General features: G+C 44.4%; 2 protein-coding genes across 2 annotated transcripts; both read right to left on the bottom strand.

The window, feature by feature from the left end:
- Positions 1–1322: 1322 nt before the first annotated feature.
- LOC112238776 (zinc finger protein 836) lies at positions 1323–20338 on the bottom strand. The gene is made up of 9 exons (XM_042317262.1): positions 19479–20338; positions 15767–15831; positions 15341–15614; positions 10136–10588; positions 6064–7229; positions 5559–5763; positions 4460–4738; positions 3571–3804; positions 1323–2447 (listed from the first exon to the last, which is right to left on the bottom strand). The coding sequence occupies exons 1-9, from the start codon at positions 19819–19821 to the stop codon at positions 1453–1455; spliced, it is 4014 nt and encodes a 1337-aa protein (XP_042173196.1). The 5' UTR covers positions 19822–20338; the 3' UTR covers positions 1323–1452.
- On the bottom strand, positions 20317–22033 carry LOC121845636 (gastrula zinc finger protein XlCGF67.1-like). The gene is made up of 3 exons (XM_042317263.1): positions 21628–22033; positions 21205–21328; positions 20317–20927 (listed from the first exon to the last, which is right to left on the bottom strand). The coding sequence occupies exons 1-3, from the start codon at positions 21634–21636 to the stop codon at positions 20317–20319; spliced, it is 744 nt and encodes a 247-aa protein (XP_042173197.1). The 5' UTR covers positions 21637–22033.
- Between the last annotated feature and the right edge of the window lie 12 nt (positions 22034–22045).

The raw sequence follows: 22045 nt of genomic DNA on the forward strand, positions 1-22045 counted from the left end.
TTAAATGTTGTCAGCAACGTAGCGCTGGTTAAAGGCGCCATCTGCAGTTCAAACTAGAGGTCGGCCGGTTAATTAGGGCCGATTTCAAGTTTTCATAACAAATCGATATTCAGCATTTCTGGACGCTGATTATGGCCATGATTACATTCAATTCCATGAGGAGACTGAGTGGCAGGCTGACCACCTGTTACGCGAGTGCAGCAAGGAGCCAAGGTAAGTTGCTAGCTAGCATTAAACTTATCACATAAAAAAAAAAAAAAATCAATCTTCACATAATCACTAGTTAACTACACATGGTTGATGATATTACTAGGTTAACTAGCTTGTCCTGCGTTGCCTGTTAATTTATCATCGAGTCACAGCCTGCCAAACGGGGGATAATTTAACAAAAACACAATCATTGCACGAATGTACCCAACCATAAACATAAACGCCTCTAATAAAATCAATACACAGAAGTATATATTTTTTAAACCTGCATATTTAGCTAAAAGATATTCATTTTAGCAGGCAATATTAACCAGGTGAAATTGTGTCACTTCTCTTGCGTTCATTGCACACAGAGTCAGGGTATATGCAACAGTTTGGGCCGCCTGATTTGCCAGAATTTTAGATAATTGTGACATAACATTGAAGGTTGTGCAACGTAACAGCAACATTTAGACTGATGGATGCCACCCGTTAGATAAAATACAGAATGGTTCCGTATTTCACTGAAAGAATAAACGTTTTGTTTTCGAAATGATAGTTTCCGGATTTGACAATATTGATGACCTAAGGCTCATATTTCTGTGTTTATTATATTATAACTAAGTCTATGATTTGATATTTGATAGAGCAGTCTGACTGAGCGGTGGTAGGCAGCAGCAGGCTCGTAAGCATTCATTCAAACTTTACTGCATTTGCCAGCAGCTCTTAGCAATGCTTGAACCACAGCGCTGTTTATGACTTCAAGCCTATCAACTCCTGAGATTAGGCTGGCAATACTAAAGTGCCTATTAGAACATCCAATAGTCAAAGGTATATGAAATACAAATGGTAGAGAGAGAAATAGTCGACGCGTCGTAATTCCTATAATAACTACAACCTAAAACTTCTTAACTGGGAATATTGAACCACCAGGTTTCATATGTTCTCATGTTCTGAGCAAGGAACTTAAACGTTAGCTTTCTTACATGGCACATATTGCACTTTTACTTTCTTCTCCAACACTGTGTTTTTGCATGATTTAAACCAAATTGATCATGTTTCACTATTTATTTGAGACTAAATAGATTTTATTGATGTATTATATTAAGTTAAAATAAGTGTTCATTCAGCATCGTTGTAATTGTCATTATTACAAATATTACCACACTCATGTATATATATAAAAATCGTCCGATTAATCGGTATCGGCTTGTTTTGGTCCTCCAATAATTGTATCGCCGTTGAAAATGGAAGATTTCCCATTTAAAGGTGCCAGTACTGCCAGTGAGGCCTCTCCAGATCACTCTCAACTCTAGGTAGGCCTAGAGGTATGGGTCTCTCCAGATCACTCTCAACTCTAGGTAGGCCTAGAGGCATGGGTCTCTCCAGATCACTCTCAACTCTAGGTAGGCCTAGAGGCATGGGTCTCTCCAGATCACTCTCAACTCTAGGTAGGCCTAGAGGCATGGGTCTCTCTACTCTAGGAGCTGGCCTGGGCCTTCCCGTCCTGGGTGATTGGTTCGGTATGTCTGCGCTGGACGACTGCTTAGGCCTGCCTAGCTGGCGGGTCGGTCCGATGGGCTTGGGAGCGTGGGTCCTCTGGTGCTGCCGGAGCCCCTGTAGATAGTAGAAACTCTTCCCGCACTCCTCACACTGATGGGGCTTCTCTCCCGTGTGGACTCTGAGGTGAACCTTGAGGTCAAATTCTCTGAAGTAACTCTTCCCACAGACGGAGCAGAGGTGGCTCTTCTGTCCGGTGTGCATACGGAAATGACATGTAAGTTGGGACTGTTGCTTGAATCTCTTTCCGCACTCGGGGCAAAGGTGAGGTCTCTCTCCCCGGTGAGCGCTCTCGTGCTTCTTCAGCCCTTCTTCTGTGATGAAGCCCTTCCCACACTCGGTGCATTGGTAAGGCCTCTCCCCGCTGTGCATTCGCATGTGGATCTTAACGTAGTAATTACTGCGGAACCTCTTGCCACAGTCAGGGCAGGGAAAAGGCTTCTTGTTGTTGTGAGCCAACCGGTGTTCTTCCAACGGTGCCTTCTCAGAGAACTGCTCCCCACACAGCGAGCAGAAGAAAGAGACCTTCTCTCCGCTGTCCTGAGACGTCATGTGTTTCTGCGCTGGCGGTAGATCTGGACAGTTGAAGTTCTCCTGAGCTGCTGATGCGGCGACGGTGTGATTCTCCCGGTGGTGTTCAGGACCTCTTGATGTAGAGGGACCTAACCCGCCAGCGGACAACAAACTGGGGTTCCCGTCTGCAGGGATGATAAAAGGTTGACATTTAGGTCCCAAAACGGACCCCTGTTCCCTATATCAGGGCTCTCCAACCCTGTTCCCTATATCAGGGCTCTCCAACCCTGTTCCCTATATCAGGGCTCTCCAACCCTGTTCCCTATATCAGGGCTCTCCAACCCTATATCAGGGCTCTTCAACCCTGTTCCCTATATCAGGGCTCTCCAACCGGACCCCTGTTCCCTATATCAGGGCTCTCCAACCGGACCCCTATTCCCTATATCAGGGCTCTCCTATAGAAACCTATAGGAGGGTAGCTCTCCAGGAACATGGTTGGAGTTAAAACCTACAGGAGGGTTTCTCTCCAGGAACAGGGTTGGAGTTAAAACCTACAGGAGGGTTTCTCTCCAGGAACAGGGTTGGAGTTGTACCTTCAGTACAGTGCCTTCAGGAAGTATTCACACCCCTTCGACTTTTCCCACATGTTGTTGTGTTACTGCCTGAATTTAAAATGGAGACACGTGAGATGTTGTGTGACTGGCCTAAATAACCCATGAAGTCTGAGTTATGACGTCATGTTTTTAGAAGTTCTTATAAATTCATTAAAATGAAAAGCTGAAATGTCTTGAGTCAATAAGTCTTCAACCCCTTTGTTAGGGCAAGACTAAATAAGTTCAGGAGTAAAAATGTGCTTTAACAAGTCACATAAGTTGCATGGACTCACTCTGTGCAATAATAGTGTTTAACATGATTTTTGAATGACTACCTCATCTCTGTACCCCACACATACAATTATCTGTAAGGTCCCTCAGTCGAGCTGTGAATTTCAACCACAGATTCAACCACAAAGACCAGGGAGGTTTTCCAATGCCTCGCAAAGAAGGGCACCCATTGGTAGATGGGTAAAAATATAAAAAAGCAGACATTGAATATCCCTTTGAGCAGGGTGAAGTTAGTAATTACACTTTGAATTTTTCTCCCACTTTGACTAGAGTATTTTGTGTTTATCATTAACCATAAAAAAAAGAAGAATTAAACCCATTTCAATCCCACCTTGTAACACAACAAAATGTGGAAAAGGTTAAGGGGTGTGAATCCTTTCTGAAGACACTGAACGTGGACCACAACATCAGCATCAGCTCTCACCTCTGTGTGTTTTCATGTGTGTTTTCAGGTTCCCTGGCTGAGTGAAACCCTTTCCGCACAGGGAGCAACAGTACGGTTTCTCCCCGGTGTGGATTCTCACGTGTAACTTCAGCTTGGACGCGTCGGATAGTTCTTTGCCACAGGTCGGACATCGGTGAGTCCTCTTCCCTCTCCCCCGCCGCTGTCCTGTAGTTGGACCTGCTGCCTCACCAGAGAACACACCCAGACTCTCCTCTGGAACAAACACACAGTTAGTCTATCTCAAACGGGACCCTATTCCCTATTTATTTATTTATTTTACCTTTATTTAACTAGGCAAGTCAGTTAAGAACAAATTCTTATTTTCAATGACGGCCTAGGAACAGTGGGTTAACTGCCTTGTTCACGGGCAGAACGACAGATTTGTACCTTGTCAGCTCAGGGATTTCGGTTACTAGTCCAACTCTCTAACCACCACTGCCGCACCAGGGTGCACTACCTTTGACAAGAGCCTATGGGCCCCTAGTGTGCACTACGTAGGGAATAGGGTGCCATTTGAGGCACAACCTACTCACAGTGAATTCACTAGTAACCCGTCAGAAAGGCTATACAATAGTGCTACAGTCATGACGTAAGACGTTGTGCGTCTCCATCACAGGCTCTCTTACCATCTACTGTATCTTGCCTATGCTGCTCTGTACCATCACTCACTCATATATCCTTATGTACATATTCTTTATCCCCTTACACTGTGTATAAGGTAGTAGTTTTGGAATTGTTAGGTTAGATTACTTGTTGGTTATTACTGCATTGTCGGAACTAGAAGCACAAGCATTTCGCTACACTCGCATTAACATCTGCTAACCATGTGTATGTGACCAATAAAATTTGATTTGATTTGATTTGTTACCGGCGTGCTCCTCCTGATGTCTCTGCAGCAGCTGTTGGTTGTCGAACGGCGTTCCACACACGTAGCAGTTGTAATCTAGATGTGTCTGCAGGTGTAGCAACAGCTCATATTCCCGGGGGAATCCCTCTCCACATTTAAAGCAGCGACGGTTGTTAAACCTCTTGGCTTTCGGTTGCTTCCGTTTGCCTTCTTTGACGCTGGTTCTCCGTTTGACCGGTTGTTTCTTCCGGTGTTTTCTCTGTGGTCCTGATGCAGAGGGACCACCGCCACCGGTCTTGGCTGTGTGACCAAAGAGAATGGGTTTAAAGGACAAATACATTGTCCGTCGCCCCAAATGGCACGCTATATTCCCTATTTTTGATGTTCTGTTGACTGGGCATTTTAAAACACATTTTGAACAGAGCAATAGTTGATGTTCTGGGACAGAATGCCAATTTATAACACAGCCAAATTAACAGGCAATAGTTGATGTTCTGTTGACTGGGTGCCATTTTAAAACACATCCAAATTAACAGGCAATAGTTGATGTCCTGTTGACTGGGTGCCATTTTAAAACCATTTAAAAACACATCCAAATTAACAGGCAATAGTTGATGTTCTGTTGACTGGGTGCCATTTTAAAACACATCCAAATTAACAGGCAATAGTTGATGTTCTGTTGACTGGGTGCCATTTTAAAACACATCCAAATTAACAGGCAATAGTTGATGTTCTGTTGACTGGGTGCCATTTTAAAACACATCCAAATTAACAGGCAATAGTTGATGTTCTGTTGACTGGTTGTGCCATTTTAAAACACATCCAAATTAACAGGCAATAGTTGATGTCCTGTTGACTGGGTGCCATTTTAAAACACATCCAAATTAACAGGCAATAGTTGATTTTCTGTTGACTGGGTGCCATTTTAAAACACATCCAAATTAACAGGCTATATAGTTGAATGATGTTCTGTTGACTGGGTGCCATTTTAAAACACATCCAAATTAACAGGCTATATAGTTGAATGATGTCCTGTTGACTGGGTGCCATTTTAAAACACATCCAAATTAACAGGCTATATAGTTGAATGATGTTCTGTTGACATTCTACCTCCACTTACCAAGACGAAGAGCAGGTTTCCAACTGGCGTCGTCTTCTTCAGAATTACCCGAACCATCAACGTTCACCTCTTCTTCTTCCTCTTCCTCCTCTTCTTCTTCAGCTCTGGCCTTCAACCGAGGTGTTTGACTGGACGCCTTGCTGCCATGGCTTGGATCAGGACCCTGGGCCTCTATAGCTTTGGGGCTGGATTGGTCACCAGGATCCTACAATGAAAACACAAGTCATTCTTGGTTAACAGTCAGTAGTAATATAATGTTTGTTGTAGGGTTTCCCAGGGCAACGTCCAACCTCTGCCCCTTTCTGTTCCTTATCAAACAGGAAGTGTATATGTAGCAGATTTTAAGTCGCGGTTGGCTAAATCTATGCCTAACTTTAACCTAACCCCTATCCATTCTAACCATAAACCCAAACCAATTCCATAAACTTCTAGATTTTAAAGTGACTCCCCCCAAAACAAAACCTAAAAGCAACAGCATCAGCTCACAGCAAACCAAAGCACATACCTTTCTGATGAGGGATGTAGGAAGACCACTTCCTCCACTGCCGTAGCGAGGGCCTGTGGGGATGGGTGGGGTTGGTTCCACTATAGGCTTCCCAGGGTGCATCTGCTGCATGTGTGACCGGATGCCTGCTCTGTACCTGTAGCTCTTGCCACACTCGTGGCACTGGTAGGGCTTCTCTCCAGAGTGGACTCTGAGATGCACCCGGAGGTCGAACTCTCTGGCGAAACTCTTCCCACACAGGAAGCAGAGATGGCTCCTCTCTCCGGTGTGGATCTTGAAGTGACAGGTCAGCTGGGATTGTTGTTTGAAACACTTGCCACACGCAGGGCATCGGTACGGTCTCTCTCCTCGGTGAGCGCTCTCGTGCTTCTTGAGCCCCTCCGCTGACAGGAAAGTCTTATCACACTGGGCACAGTGGTAAGAGATCTTCCCACTGTGGATCTTCCGGTGGATCTTGATGTAACTCTTGCTGGAGAATCTCTTCCCACAGTCTGGACAGGGGTAAGGTTTCTCTGGTTTCTCATGGGAGTGGGCGATCATCAGGTGATCATCCAGAAGGCCTTTCTGAGAGAACTCTGCCCCACAGAGAGGGCACTGCGGATTAGACTGGTTCTCTACAGTGTGAGTTCTCATGTGTATCTGTAGAGTTGATGGAGTTTGGCATTCCTCTCCTATTGGCTTAGCTGTGTGGTTGTCATGGTATTGGTCAGGGACTCCTATTGGCTTAGCTGTGTGGTTGTCATGGTATTGGTCCAGAACTCCTATTGGCTTAGCTGTGTGGTTGTCATGGTATTGGTCTCGGATTCCTATTGGCTTAGCTGTGTGGTTGTCATGGTATTGGTCCAGAACTCCTATTGGTTTAGCTGTGCGGTTGTCATGGTATTGGTCCAGGACTGGCTTAGCTGTGTGGTTGTCATGGTATTGGTCCGGGATTCCTATTGGCTTAGCTGTGTGGTTGTCATGGTATTGGTCCAGAACTCCTATTGGCTTAGCTGTGTGGTTGTCATGGTATTGGTCTCCTATTGGCTTAGCTGTGTGGTTGTCATGGTATTGGTCCAGAACTCCTATTGGCTTAGCTGTGTGGTTGTCATGGTATTGGTCTGGGACACCTATTGTAGGAAGCCTCTCCACGATGTCAGGCCAGAAACTGGGATTCCTGACTTCTCCTGCATGGGAGAAGATAGTGTTAGTTCATGTTAAGTCTAAACAGACAATGACTGGGGTCAGGACAATACCAATATCACCCTACTCAGATAATGACTGGGGTCAGGACGATACCAGTATCACCCTACTCAGACAATGACTGGGGTCAGGACAATACCAATATCACCCTACTCAGACAATGACTGGGGTCAGGACAATACCAATATCACCCTACTCAGATAATGACTGGGGTCAGGACAATACCAATATCACCCTACTCAGATAATGACTGGGGTCAGGACAATACCAGTATCACCCTACTCAGATAATGACTGGGGTCAGGACAATACCAGTATCACCCTACTCAGACAATGACTGGGGTCAGGACAATACCAGTATCACCCTACTCAGATAATGACTGGGGTCAGGACAATACCAGTATCACCCTACTCAGACAATGACGGGTCAGGACAATACCAGTATCACCCTACTCAGATAATGACTGGGGTCAGGACGATACCAGTATCACCCTACTCAGACAATGACTGGGGTCAGGACAATACCAGTATCACCCTACTCAGATAATGACTGAGGTCAGGACGATACCAGTATCACCCTACTCAGATAATGACTGGGGTCAGGACGATACCAGTATCACCCTACTCAGATAATGACTGAGGTCAGGACGATACCAGTATCACCCTACTCAGATAATGACTGAGGTCACACGATACCAGTATCACCCTACTCAGATAATGACTGGGGTCACACCTTCTACCAGTATCACCCTACTCAGATAATGACTGGGGTCACACCAGTTCTGCCCACTCAGATAATGACTGGGGTCACGATACCAGTATCACCCTACTCAGACAATGACGGGTCAGGACTTTAGTCATCACCTTCTACCAGACAATGACGGGTCAGGACACCAGTATCTTTAGTCAGACAATTCGGGTCAGGACAATACCTTTATCACCCTACTCAGACAATGACTGGGGTCACCTACCTTTATCACCCTACTCAGACAATGACGGGTCAGGACAATACCAGTATCACCCTACTCAGATAATGACTGGGGTCAGGGCATACCAGTATCACCCTACTCAGATAATGACTGGAGTCAGGACAATACCAGTATCACCCTCTCAGATAATGACTGTTCACACTCTTTAGTCACACCTTCTGTCTGACACCTCTTTAGTCACACCTTCTGTTTGACATCTCTTTAGTCACACCTTCTGCCCACACTGACACCTCTTTAGTCACACCTTCTGCCTGACACTTCTTCTCTTTAGTCACACCTTCTGCCCACACTGACACCTCTTTAGTCACACCTTCTGCCTGACACTTCTTCTCTTTAGTCACACCTTCTGTCTACACTGACACCTCTTCTCTTTAGTCACACCTTCTGCCTGACACCTCTTTAGTCACACCTTCTGTCTACACTGACACCTCTTTAGTCACACCTTCTGCCTGACACCTCTTTAGTCACACCATCTGCCTGACACCTCTTCAGTCACACCTTCTGTCTGACACCTCTTTAGTCACACCTTCTGCCTGACACCTCTTCTCTTTAGTCACACCTTCTGCCTGACACCTCTTTAGTCACACCTTCTGCCTGACACCTCTTTAGTCACACCTTCTGCCTGACACCTCTTTAGTCACACCTTCTGTCTACACTGACACCTCTTTAGTCACACCTTCTGTCTGACACTTCTTCTCTTTAGTCACACCTTCTGCCCACACTGACACCTCTTTAGTCACACCTTCTGCCTGACACCTCTTTAGTCACACCTTCTGCCTGACACCTCTTTAGTCACACCTTCTGCCTGACACCTCTTTAGTCACACCTTCTGCCTGACACCTCTTCTCTTTAGTCACACCTTCTGTCTTGACACCTCTTCTCTTTAGTCACACCTTCTGCCTGACACCTCTTTAGTCACACCTTCTGCCTGACACCTTTTTAGTCACACCTTCTGCCTGACACCTCTTTAGTCACACCTTCTGTCTGACACCTCTTTAGTCACACCTTCTGCCTGACACCTCTTTAGTCACACCTTCTGCCTGACACCTCTTTAGTCACACCTTCTGCTTGACACCTCTTCTCTTTAGTCACACCTTCTGCCTGACACCTCTTTAGTCACACCTTTGCCTGACACCTTCTTTTAGTCACACCTTCTGCCTGACACCTCTTTAGTCACACCTTCTGTCTGACACCTCTTTAGTCACACCTTCTGCCTGACACCTCTTTAGTCACACCTTCTGTCTACACTGACACCTCTTTAGTCACACCTTCTGTCTGACACTCTTCTTTAGTCACACCTTCTGTCTACACTGACACCTCTTTAGTCACACCTTCTGCCTAACACCATTTATTTTAGTCATCACCTTCTGTTTTTACACCTCTTTAGTCACACCTTCTGCCTGACACCTAAAGTTTTAGTACAACACCTTCTGCCTGACACCTCTTTAGTCACACCTTTGTCTGACACCTCTTTAGTCACTTCACCTTCTGCCTGACACCTCTTTAGTCCCATTTGCCTGACACCTCTTCTCTTTAGTCACAGTTGTTTTGTGACACCTCTTCTCTTTTGTCACACCTTCTGTTTGACACCTCTTTATTTTTTTAGTCACACCTTCTGCCTGACACCTTTTTACTCACACCTTTATTCCACTAGGCAAGTCAATTGTGCTGCCGCTAGTCAGCAACTTCCTTCAAACTGCTAGCAGAAACATAAACATGGGATCCAAGAGTTTGGGGACGTAGATAAAGGGCCTCATTACCAAATCCCAAAGTATCCCTTCAAAGAGAACAAAGGTATTTCCAGAGTTGGGTCAACTGGTCATATGTACGACTTCCCACCTTTTAAAGAGGACAAAGGTATTTCCAGAGTTGGGTCAACTGGTCATATGTACGACTTCCCACCTTTGTGCACACTCTGGTGTATTTTCAGGTTTCCTTTCTGAGCGAATCTCTTCCCGCACACAGAGCACTGGAAAGGCTTCTCTCCCGTGTGTATCCGCTCGTGCATCATCAGTTTATGTGCATCGGATGCTTCGTATCCACACGTTGAGCAGCGGTGAACCTTCTTGGTTTTGAACATGGTCGTTCCATCTATATGAATGGTCTGGTGTAAGAGCATGTCGTAGACGCGGGAGAATCCCTCTCCACATTTAAAGCAGCGGTGCGTCATCTTGGCTTTCTTCTGCTTCGGATTCTTTTCCTTCTTCGGTTTCTCTTTTTTCTTCGGTTGCTTTTGTTCTGGACTCTTCTTCCGTTTGGTCGCCCGTGTCTTCTCTTTCTCCCGGTGTTGTCGTTCCACCGCTCCTGGTGTTGAGGTAGTTCCCTCACTACCGTGGCAGGAATTAGGACTCATTCCTGTGGAGAGAAGAGAGTTCAGTGGGTCAGTATGGGTAGAGTTCCCTCACTACCGTGGCAGGAATTAGGACTCATTCCTGTGGAGAGAAGAGAGTTCAGTGGGTCAGTATGGGTAGAGTTCCCTCACTACCGTGGCAGGAATTAGGACTCATTCCTGTGGAGAGAAGAGAGTTCAGTGGGTCAGTATGGGTAGAGTTCCCTCACTACCGTGGCAGGAATTAGGACTCATTCCTGTGGAGAGAAGAGAGTTCAGTGGGTCAGTATGGGTAGAGTTCCTCACTACCGTGGCAGGAATTAGGACTCATTCCTGTGGAGAGAAGAGAGTTCAGTGGGTCAGTATGGGTAGAGTTCCCTCACTACCGTGGCAGGAATTAGGACTCATTCCTGTGGAGAGAAGAGAGTTCAGTGGGTCAGTATGGGTAGAGTTCCCTCACTACCGTGGCAGGAATTAGGACTCATTCCTGTGGAGAGAAGAGAGTTCAGTGGGTCAGTATGGGTAGAGTTCCCTCACTACCGTGGCAGGAATTAGGACTCATTCCAGTGGAGAGAAGAGAGTTCAGAGGTCAGTGGGTAGAGTTCCCTCACTACCATGGCAGGAGGTAGGACTCATCAGTATGGGTAGAGTTCCCTCATTACCGTGGCAGGAGGTAGGAATCATCAGTATGGGTAGAGTACCCTCACTACCGTGGCAGGAATTAGGACTCATTCCTGTGGAGAGAAGAGAGTTCAGTGGGTCAGTATGGGTAGAGTTCCCTCACTACCGTGGCAGGAATTAGGACTCATTCCTGTGGAGAGAAGAGAGTTCAGTGGGTCAGTATGGGTAGAGTTCCCTCACTACCATGGCAGGAGGTAGGACTCATCAGTATGGGTAGAGTTCCCTCACTACCGTGGCAGGAGGTAGGACTCATCAGTATGGGTAGAGTTCCCTCACTACCGTGGCAGGAGGTAGGACTCATCAGTATGGGTAGAGTTCCCTCCCTACCGTGGCATGTAGCGTACATGCTATTGTGTGAAAACAGTGGCCACGCATTCCCTATAAAGGGGATAGGGTGCCATTTGGGATGAACACGTTCTTTAACTCACCTTTCTGTCACCACTTGTAAACAGGATATGTTTACATATCTTACATTACTCATCTCATATGTACAGTGCCTTGTGAAAGTATTCGGCCCCCTTGAACTTTGCGACCTTTTGCCACATTTCAGGCTTCAAACATAAAGATATAAAACTGTATTTTTTTGTGAGGAATCAACAACAAGTGGGACACAATCATGAAGTGGAAAGACATTTATTGGAAATTTCAAACTTTTTAACAAATCAAAAACTGAAAAATTGGGCGTGCAAAATTATTCAGCCCCTTTACTTTCAGTGCAGCAAACTCTCTCCAGAAGTTCAGTGAGGATCTCTGAATGATCCAATGTTGACCTAAATGACTAATGATGATAAATACAATCCACCTGTGTGTAATCAAGTCTCCGTATAAATGCACCTGCACTGTGATAGTCTCAGAGGTCCGTTAAAAGCGCAGAGAGCATCATGAAGAACAAGGAACACACCAGGCAGGTCCGAGATACTGTTGTGAAGAAGTTTAAAGTCGGATTTGGATACAAAAAGATTTCCCAAGCTTTAAACATCCCAAGGAGCACTGTGCAAGCGATAATATTGAAATGGAAGGAGTATCAGACCACTGCAAATCTACCAGGACCTGGCCGTCCCTCTAAACTTTCAGCTCATACTGCGGAGAAGACTGATCAGAGATGCAGCCAAGAGGCCCATGATCACTCTGGATGAACTGCAGAGATCTACAGCTGAGGTGGGAGACTCTGTCCATAGGACAACAATCAGTCGTATATTGCACAAATCTGGCCTTTATGGTAGAGTGGCAAGAAGAAAGCCATTTCTTATAGATATCCATAAAAAGTGTCATTTAAAGTTTGCCACAAGCCACCTGGGAGACACACCAAACATATGGAAGAAGGTGCTCTGGTCAGATGAAACCGAAATTGAACTTTTTGGCAACAATGCAAAACGTTATGTTTGGTGTAAAAGCAACACAGCTCATCACCCTGACCACACCATCCCCACTGTCAAACATGGTGGTGGCAGCATCATGGTTTGGGCCTGCTTTCCTTCAGCAGGGACAGGGAAGATGGTTAAAATTGATGGGAAGATGGATGGAGCCAAATACAGGACCATTCTGGAAGAAAACCTGATGGAGTCTGCAAAAGACCTGAGACTGGGACGGAGATTTGTCTTCCAACAAGACAATGATCCAAAACATAAAGCAAAATCTACAATGGAATGGTTCAAAAATAAACATATCCAGGTGTTAGAATGGCCAAGTCAAAGTCCAGACGTGAATCCAATCGAGAATCTGTGGAAAGAACTGAAAACTGCTGTTCACAAATGCTCTCCATCCAACCTCACTGAGCTCGAGCTGTTTTGCAAGGAGGAATGGGAAAAGATTTCAGTCTCTCGATGTGCAAAACTGATAGAGACATACCCCAAGCGACTTACAGCTGTAATCGCAGCAAAAGGTGGCGCTACAAAGTATTAACTTAAGGGGGCTGAATAATTTTGCACGCCCAATTTTTCAGTTTTTGATATGTTAAAAAAGTTTGAAATATCCAATAAATGTCGTTCCACTTCATGATTGTGTCCCACTTGTTGTTGATTCTTCACAAAAAAATACAGTTTTATATCTTTATGTTTGAAGCCTGAAATGTGGCAAAAGGTCGCAAAGTTCAAGGGGGCCGAATACTTTCGCAAGGCACTGTATTCTATATCTTAGTCTATGTATTCTATTCTACTGTATCCTATCTTAGTCTATGCATTACTCATCTCATATGTATATACTGTATTCTATTCTACTGTATCTTAGTCTATGCATTACTCATCTCATATGTATATACTGTATCTCTATCTATTCTACTGTATCTTAGTCTATGCATTACTCATCTCATATGTATATACTGTATCCTATTCTACTGTATTCTATTCTACTGTATCTTAGTCTATGCATTACTCATCTCATATGTATATACTGTATTCTATCCTATTCTACTGTATCTTAGTCTATGCATTACTCATCTCATATGTATATACTGTATTCTATCCTACTGTATCTTAGTCTATGCATTACTCATCTCATATGTATATACTGTATTCTATCCTACTGTATCTTAGTCTATGCATTACTCATCTCATATGTATATACTGTATTCTATCCTACTGTATCTTAGTCTATGCATTACTCATCTCATATGTATATACTGTATTCTATCCTACTGTATCTTAGTCTATGCATTACTCATCTCATATGTATATACTGTATTCTATCCTACTGTATCTTAGTCTATGCATTACTCATCTCATATGTATATACTGTATTCTATCCTACTGTATCTCAGTCTATGCCGCTCTGACATTGCTCGTCCAAATATATATATATTCTTAATTTCATTCCTTTAGATTGTGTGTATTGTTAGATATGACTTGTTATATACTACTGCACTGTTGGGAGCTAGAAACACAAGCATTTCACATCACCTGCAATAACATCCGCTGAACATGTGTATGTGACCAATAACATCTGTTCACCATGTGTATGTGACCAATAACATCTGCTAACCATGTGTATGTGACCAATAACATCTGTTCACCATGTGTATGTGACCAATAACATCTGTTCACCATGTGACCAATAACATCAGCTAACCATGTGTATGTGACCAATAACATCAGCTAACCATGTGACCAATAACATCTGCTAACCATGTGTATGTGACCAATAACATCAGCTAACCATGTGACCAATAACATCTGATAACCATGTGACCAATAACATCAGCTAACCATGTGACCAATAACATCAGCTAACCATGTGACCAATAACATCTGCTAACCATGTGACCAATAACATCTGCTAACCATGTGACCAATAACATCTGCTAACCATGTGACCAATAACATCTGCTAACCATGTGACCAATAACATCTGCTAACCATGTGACCAATAACATCTGCTAACCATGTGACCAATAACATCTGCTAACCATGTGACCAATAACATCTGCTAACCATGTGACCAATAACATCTGCTAACCATGTGACCAATAACATCTGCTAACCATGTGACCAATAACATCAGCTAACCATGTGACCAATAACATCTGCTAACCATGTGTATGTGACCAATAACATCAGCTAACCATGTGACCAATAACATCTGCTAACCATGTGACCAATAACATCTGCTAACCATGTGACCAATAACATCTGCTAACCATGTGACTAATAACATCTGATAACCATGTGACCAATAACATCTGCTAACCATGTGACCAATAACATCAGCTAACCATGTGTATGTGACCAATAACATCTGCTAACCATGTGACCAATAACATCTGCTAACCATGTGTATGTGACCAATAACATCTGCTAACCATGTGTATGTGACCAATAACATCTGCTAACCATGTGACCAATAACATCTGCTAACCATGTGACCAATAACATCAGCTAACCATGTGTATGTGACCAATAACATCTGCTAACCATGTGTATGTGACCAATAACATCTGCTAACCATGTGTATGTGACCAATAACATCTGCTAACCATGTGTATGTGACCAATAACATCTGCTAACCATGTGACCAATAACATTAGCTAACCATGTGTATGTGACCAATAACATCTGCTAACCCTGTGTATGTGACCAATAACATCTGATTTGACTTTGATTTACCAAGATGAGGAGTATCCCAGGAAGCTTGTTCTACTACAGAATTCAACAGATCACCAACTTCCTCTTCCTCCCCTTCCTCCTCCTCATCTTCACCCTCTTCTTCCTCTTCCACCTCCCACTCTTCTTCTTCCTCCTCTTCTTCTTCCTCCTCTTCTTCTTCCTCCTCCTCCTCTTCTTCAATATGAATGTTCATCCCAGGTCTTTGAGTGATGTCCTCCTCATGTCTTTGGTCAGGGCCCAGAGACTCGGTCGACCCCGATTGAGCCCCAGGATCCTAGAAGAAAGACGGGACTGTTTCTAGTAAAGTTACCATGGAAACCATGTTGGAACAAAAACGGGTTCAATAGAACAGTGAAATCTATAATAATAATGTTTATAATGGTAACAATATCTCCTATTAAAATGTTTGTTATTATTCTCTCCCACCTTGTTGGTGTTTGATGTAAGGGGACTTCCTCCTTCACTACCAGAGCCACGGACAGGACTCTCACCTGTAGAGAGAGGTTGGTATTATGGGTTATAATGAGACTACCAGAGCCACGGACAGGACTCTCACCTGTAGAGAGAGGTTGGTATTATGGGTTATAATGAGACTACCAGGACTCTCACCTGTAGAGATATGTTGGTATTATGGGTTATAATGAGACTACCAGGACTCTCACCTGTAGAGAGAGGTTGGTATTATGGGTTATAATGAGACTACCAGACCACGGACAGGACTCTCACCTGTAGAGAGAGGTTGGTATTATGGGTTATAATGAGACTACCAGAGCCACGGACAGGACTCTCACCTGTAGAGAGAGGTTGGTATTATGGGTTATAATGAGACTACCAGGACTCTCACCTGTAGAGAGAAGGTTGGTATTATGGGTTATAATGAGACTACCAGAGCCACGGACAGGACTCTCACCTGTAGAGAGAGGTTGGTATTATGGGTTATACTGAGACTACCAGGACTCTCACCTGTAGAGAGAGGTTGGTATTATGGGTTATAATGAGACTACCAGACTCTCACCTGTAGAGAGAGGTTGGTATTATGGGTTATACTGAGACTACCAGAGCCACGGACAGGACTCTCACCTGTAGAGAGAGGTTGGTATTATGGGTTATAATGAGACTACCAGGACTCTCACCTGTAGAGAGAGGTTGGTATTATGGGTTATAATGAGACTACCAGAGACGGACAGGACTCTCACCTGTAGAGAGAGGTTGGTATTATGGGTTATAATGAGACTACCAGAGCCACGGACAGGACTCTCACCTGTAGAGAGAGGTTTGTAATTATGGGTTATAATGAGACTACCAGGACTCTCACCTGTAGAGAGAGGTTGGTATTATGGGTTATAATGAGACTACCAGAGCCACGGAGGACTCTCACCTGTAGAGAGAGGTTGGTATTATGGGTTATAATGAGACTACCAGAGCCACGGACAGGACTCTCACCTGTAGAGAGAGGTTGGTATTATGGGTTATAATGAGACTACCAGGACTCTCACCTGTAGAGAGAGGTTGGTATTATGGGTTATAATGAGACTACCAGAGCCACGGACAGGACTCTCACCTGTAGAGAGAGGTTGGTATTATGGGTTATAATGAGACTACCAAGACTCTCACCTGTAGAGAGAGGTTGGTATTATAGGTTATAATGAGACTACCAGGACTCTCACCTGTAGAGATATGTTGGTATTATGGGTTATAATGAGACTACCAGGACTCCTGTAGAGAGAGGTTGGTATTATGGGTTATAATGAGACTACCAGGACTCTCTCCTGTAGAGAGAGGTTGGTATTGTGGGTTATAATGAGACTACCAGGACTCTCTCCTGTAGAGATAAGTTGGTATTATGGGTTATACTGAGACTACCAGGACTCATGTAGAGAGGGGTTGGTATTATGGGTTATAATGAGACTACCAGGACTCCCATAGAGAGAGGTTGGTATTATAGGTTATAATGAGACTACCTGGACTCCTGTAGAGAAAGGTTGGTATTATGGGTTATAATGAGACTACCAGAACTCTCACCTGTAGAGAGAGGTTGGTATTATGGGTTATAATGAGACTACCAGGTCTCCTGTAGAGATAGGTTGGTATTATGGGTTATAATGAGACTACCAGGACTGTTCCTGTAGAGATAGGTTGGTATTATGGGTTATAATGAGACTACCAGGACTCTCTCCTGTAGAGACCAGGTTGGTATTATGGGTTATAATGAGACTACCAGGACTCCTCAGAGAGAGGTTGGTATTATGGGTTATAATGAGACTACCAGGACTCCTGTCCAGAGAGAGGTTGGTATTATGGGTTATAATGAGACTACCAGGACTCTCTCCTGTAGAGAGAGGTTGGTATTATGGGTTATAATGAGACTACCAGGACTCCAGTAGAGATAGGTTGGTATTATGGGTTATAATGAGACTACCAGGACTCCTGTAGAGAGAGGTTGGTATTATGGGTTATAATGAGACTACCAGGACTCCTGTAGAGAGAGGTTGGTATTATGGGTTATAATGAGACTACCAGGACTCCTGTAGAGATAGGTTGGTATTATGGGTTATAATGAGACTACCAGGACTCCTGTAGAGATAGGTTGGTATTATGGGTTATAATGAGACTACCAGGACTCCTGTAGAGATAGGTTGGTATTATGGGTTATAATGAGACTACCAGGACTCCTGTAGAGAGAGGTTGGTATTATGGGTTATAATGAGACTACCAGGACTCCTGTAGAGAGAGGTTGGTATTATGGGTTATAATGAGACTCCAGGACTCTCTCCAGTAGAGATAGGTTGGTGTTATGGGTTATAATGAGACTACCAGGACTCCTGTAGAGAGAGGTTGGTATTATGGGTTATAATGAGACTACCAGGACTCCTGTAGAGAGAGGTTGGTATTATGGGTTATAATGAGACTACCAGGACTCCAGTAGAGATAGGTTGGTAGTATGGGTTATAATGAGACTACCAGGACCCTCTCCTGTAGAGATAGGTTGGTATTATGGGTTAGACCAGGGGTCTCTGTTAGACTCAGCCCCCCACGCCATGTCTATTTCTATGGGCACCAGCACTGTTCATGCCACACTACTACTGTCCAGACAGCATCAGATACAGGTCTATTTCTATGGGCACCAGCACTGTTCATGCCACACTACTACTGTCCAGACAGCATCAGATACAGGTCTATTTCTATGGGCACCAGCACTGTTCATGCCACACTACTACTGTCCAGACAGCATCAGATACAGGTCTATTTCTATGGGCACCAGCACTGTTCATGCCACACTACTACTGTCCAGACAGCATCAGATACAGGTCTATTTCTATGGGCACCAGCACTGTTCATGCCACACTACTACTGTCCAGACAGCATCAGATACAGGTCTATTTCTATGGGCACCAGCACTGTTCATGCCACACCGTTCACACGCCTCTGGTTGGTGGAGAGGATGTTCCAGGTTTAAAGTTCCTGCAGTTCTACACATTTTGTCATCAGGGAGCAGGGAACATGTTGCTGTATAGAAGTCATGTCTAATGAGCAGGGGACATGTTGCTGTTTTGAAGTCATGTCTAATGAGCAGGGAACATGTTGCTGTTTTGAAGTCATGTCTAATGAGCAGGGAACATGTTGCTGTTTTGAAGTCATGTCTAATGAGCAGGGAACATGTTGCTGTTTTGAAGTCATGTCTAATGAGCAGGGAACATGTTGCTGTTTTGAAGTCATGTCTAATGAGCAGGGAACATGTTGCTGTTTTGAAGTCATGTCTAATGTCTATTCATGTGATATCTGAGTGACTCAAACATGGCATCAAAATCTATGAGCTAAAAAAACGTTAGCTGACATGGGCTAGTTGACCAGGACATTTCAGACCAGTTATAAATATCTCTCTATGGTATGGAATGACCTTGTGCATTCTACTATTACAACTTTCAGAGTACGTTTAAAGCCGGACTGAGTTCCTTAAAACCACCGGGTTCGATAATGAGTCAGACTATTACTGTGTAACTGGAGAACAGTCAGCGTTCTACCTCCACTTACTATGTTGAACAGAACCCCAGTCAACTAAAGAACAGAGTTCTACCTCCACTTACTATGTTGAACAGAACCCCAGTCAACTAAAGAACAGAGTTCTGCCTCCACTTACTATGTTGAACAGAACCCCAGTCAACTTCTTCTCCATCAGAATTAATCAGCCCTCCAACTTCCTCTGCATTATCCGTCGGCCCTTCTCCATCCTCCTCCTCCTCTTCCTTCTCCTCTTCCTCCTCCTCTTCGACTTTAGCCTTCAGCCCCAGTGTTTGACAGAGGTCCTGTAAGTTATCAGATACCATCTGCTGCCCCTGTGATGTGTTCTCCTTCTCACAGTGGACGGGTTTCTCTGCTTCTGTTGTGTGTGACCTCTGGTGCAAATTCAAACTTCCTTTTGTAGCAAAATTCTTCCCACAGTCGGGGCAGGGGTATGGCTTCTTTCCCGTGTGGATTCTCATGTGGGTCTGTAGAGACGATGAATTTTTAAAATGTTTCCCACATTCTGAGCAGCAGTGAGACGACGTCTTAGTTTTGTGATTCTCCTGGTGTTGTTCAGGTTCTGCTGCTGATGCAGAGAGACTCTCCTCGACTTTTTGCAGTGCGATTGCTGGTGTATTTCTTTACAACTTAGCGAGTCCGGTTTCTCTCCTGTGTGTTGCAGCTGGTGTCTTTTCAAGGATGTACAGAAGGTGAACCTCTTGTCACACTCGGAGCAGGCGTACGGCTTCTCTCCAGTGTGCAGTTTCTGGTGTTGTTTAAGATATGCTTTCTGAGTGAAGCCCTTCCTACAGACGGAACAGGAGAAAGGCTTCTCTCCTGTGTGGGAGAGCTGGTGGGCAGTCAGGTTGGCTTTCTGGGTGAAGCACTTGCCACAGACAGAGCAGGAGAAAGGTTTCTCACCAGTGTGCACTAGCATGTGTTGGTTCAAATTTCCCTTTTGGTTGAAGCTCTTCTCACACACGGAACATTTGTAAGACTTCTCTCCCGGTGTGTTTCAGCTCATGTGATTTCAAGGTGTGTAGATAAGTATAACTCTTCCCACACACGGAGCAAGAGTGAGGTTTTTCTCCCGTGTGTGTCAGCAGGTGTCTGCGTAGTTTGTAAGCGCTAGAGAACTCTCTTCCACATTCCAGGCAGCAGTTCTTTGCCTGTTCAGGATCTCCCGATATAGAGGGACTGCCCTCCCCATTAGAACAGTGGAACCGCTGGTGTGTCTTCAGATGTTCCTCCCGAGTGAAACTCTTCCCACAGTCAGAACAGAAGCAGGGCCTCTCTCCTGTGTGAGTCAGAAGGTGTCGTTGTAGTTTAGACGGACATGGGAACTCCTTCCCACAGTCCAGGCAGCTGTAGCTCTTCCTGGGCTTGGGACTGGTCTTCTTCTCTCCTGTGTGTGTTGTGTTACGATGTTTTCTTAGATAATGCTGGGTAGGGAACTCCTCTCCACACTCTCTGCAGCTGTGTGTGTTCTTGTCTGTGTGATTGTCCTCCTGTTGTTCAGGTTCCCCTGAGGTTGAACTTGTCCCCTCACTGTCAGAGTGACGGCTGGAACTCTCTCCTGTCTCTCCTGTGGGGATATAGGAAGAGTCTGATCAGGATTGCTCGAGTGGAAACCAAAGGGGTGTATTCATTTGTGTACACTGAAACAAACTAAAACAAGTGTTTCTTATAGTCTCTTTCCCTGTTTCGGCCATTAGGCTCCTGGTGAGTACATCCCAGCTTGTGTAAGTGTTGCACTGTTTTGTTAAAACCGTACCTAAACAACACAGTCAGATCGTTTCAACATTCAGTCTGCCTCATCCTCCACCTACTAAAGTTAACGGAAATCTCTCAACCCGACTTACCTCTCAATCTTAGAAAGTCACTGAAGTAGTCAAGGCTCCTAGGAACCATCTCTGGGCCGCTGGTTCTCTGGTCACCATGGACACAGTCAGGAACCAGTAGGTTTGCCTGGGGTTCATCAAAATCCTGATTTTAAAAAGTACAGTCAGAGATAGGCCTAGAAGATGTCATGTCATTGGTTTTGGTCTTAATAACGAACTGACTTGATAAAATAGTCCTTACTACTTGACAAATGTATATCAACTTCTACAAATGACAAGCTAACCTTGAACAAGACATTGACAATGGAGTTTACTAAAGCAGAGCTATGTATTTACATAACTAGCTAACCAGCTATATCTATACCTGCTGTATATATGGCTTTGGGCTCAAGCAAAACATGCTTTAGTTTCAGGGCAATTAGCTAGCTTAAGCTCACTTCTCACCTCATACATTGTGTGAGCCGAAGCGACAACAAAAAAATAGCCGAGAAAATGTGGTTCTCTGGCTGTAGCAAGCAATCAGTTCAAATGTTGCTTTGCAAAGAGAAATCACAGCTGTTTTGCAAAAATAGATAGCAGGCTAAGTTAGCATAGCATACTGAGCTAGCTAACGGTACTTAGCTAGCTAATAATGTTAGCTTAACTTGTCGTTTGTAACTTCACGTCTGGCTGGTTTAATAGTTCCATATCTACGTTATCACGGGATGGAAATAATCTACGCCAATTATAGTGAAGATATATTTGTAAATAAATATAGCTACAATGCTTTTGAGTAAGGTTTATCTAAGCAGGCTAGCCAATGTTGACAGAACCGCCTAGAACTACTTCCGGGGCAGCAGCTAACCCGGAAGTTGATGCCGTC

Source organism: Oncorhynchus tshawytscha, unplaced genomic scaffold (assembly GCF_018296145.1).
Source record: "Oncorhynchus tshawytscha isolate Ot180627B unplaced genomic scaffold, Otsh_v2.0 Un_contig_7238_pilon_pilon, whole genome shotgun sequence".
NCBI classification, from domain to species: Eukaryota; Metazoa; Chordata; class Actinopteri; order Salmoniformes; family Salmonidae; genus Oncorhynchus; species Oncorhynchus tshawytscha.

Excerpts from the sequence above, each read along its gene's own strand:
- LOC112238776 (XM_042317262.1), bottom strand. The coding sequence starts at position 19,821 with ATGAGAATCCACACGGGAAAGAAGCCATACCCCTGCCCCGACTGTGGG. Across the intron at positions 10,589-15,340 it reads CTGGGATACTCCTCATCTTG|GAATGAGTCCTAATTCCTGC; the intron begins GTAAATCAAAGT and ends TTCTCTCCACAG. Across the intron at positions 5,764-6,063 it reads CTACATCCCTCATCAGAAAG|GATCCTGGTGACCAATCCAG; the intron begins GTATGTGCTTTG and ends TTTTCATTGTAG.
- LOC121845636 (XM_042317263.1), bottom strand. Across the intron at positions 20,928-21,204 it reads TGACTTTCTAAGATTGAGAG|GAGAGACAGGAGAGAGTTCC; the intron begins GTAAGTCGGGTT and ends ATATCCCCACAG.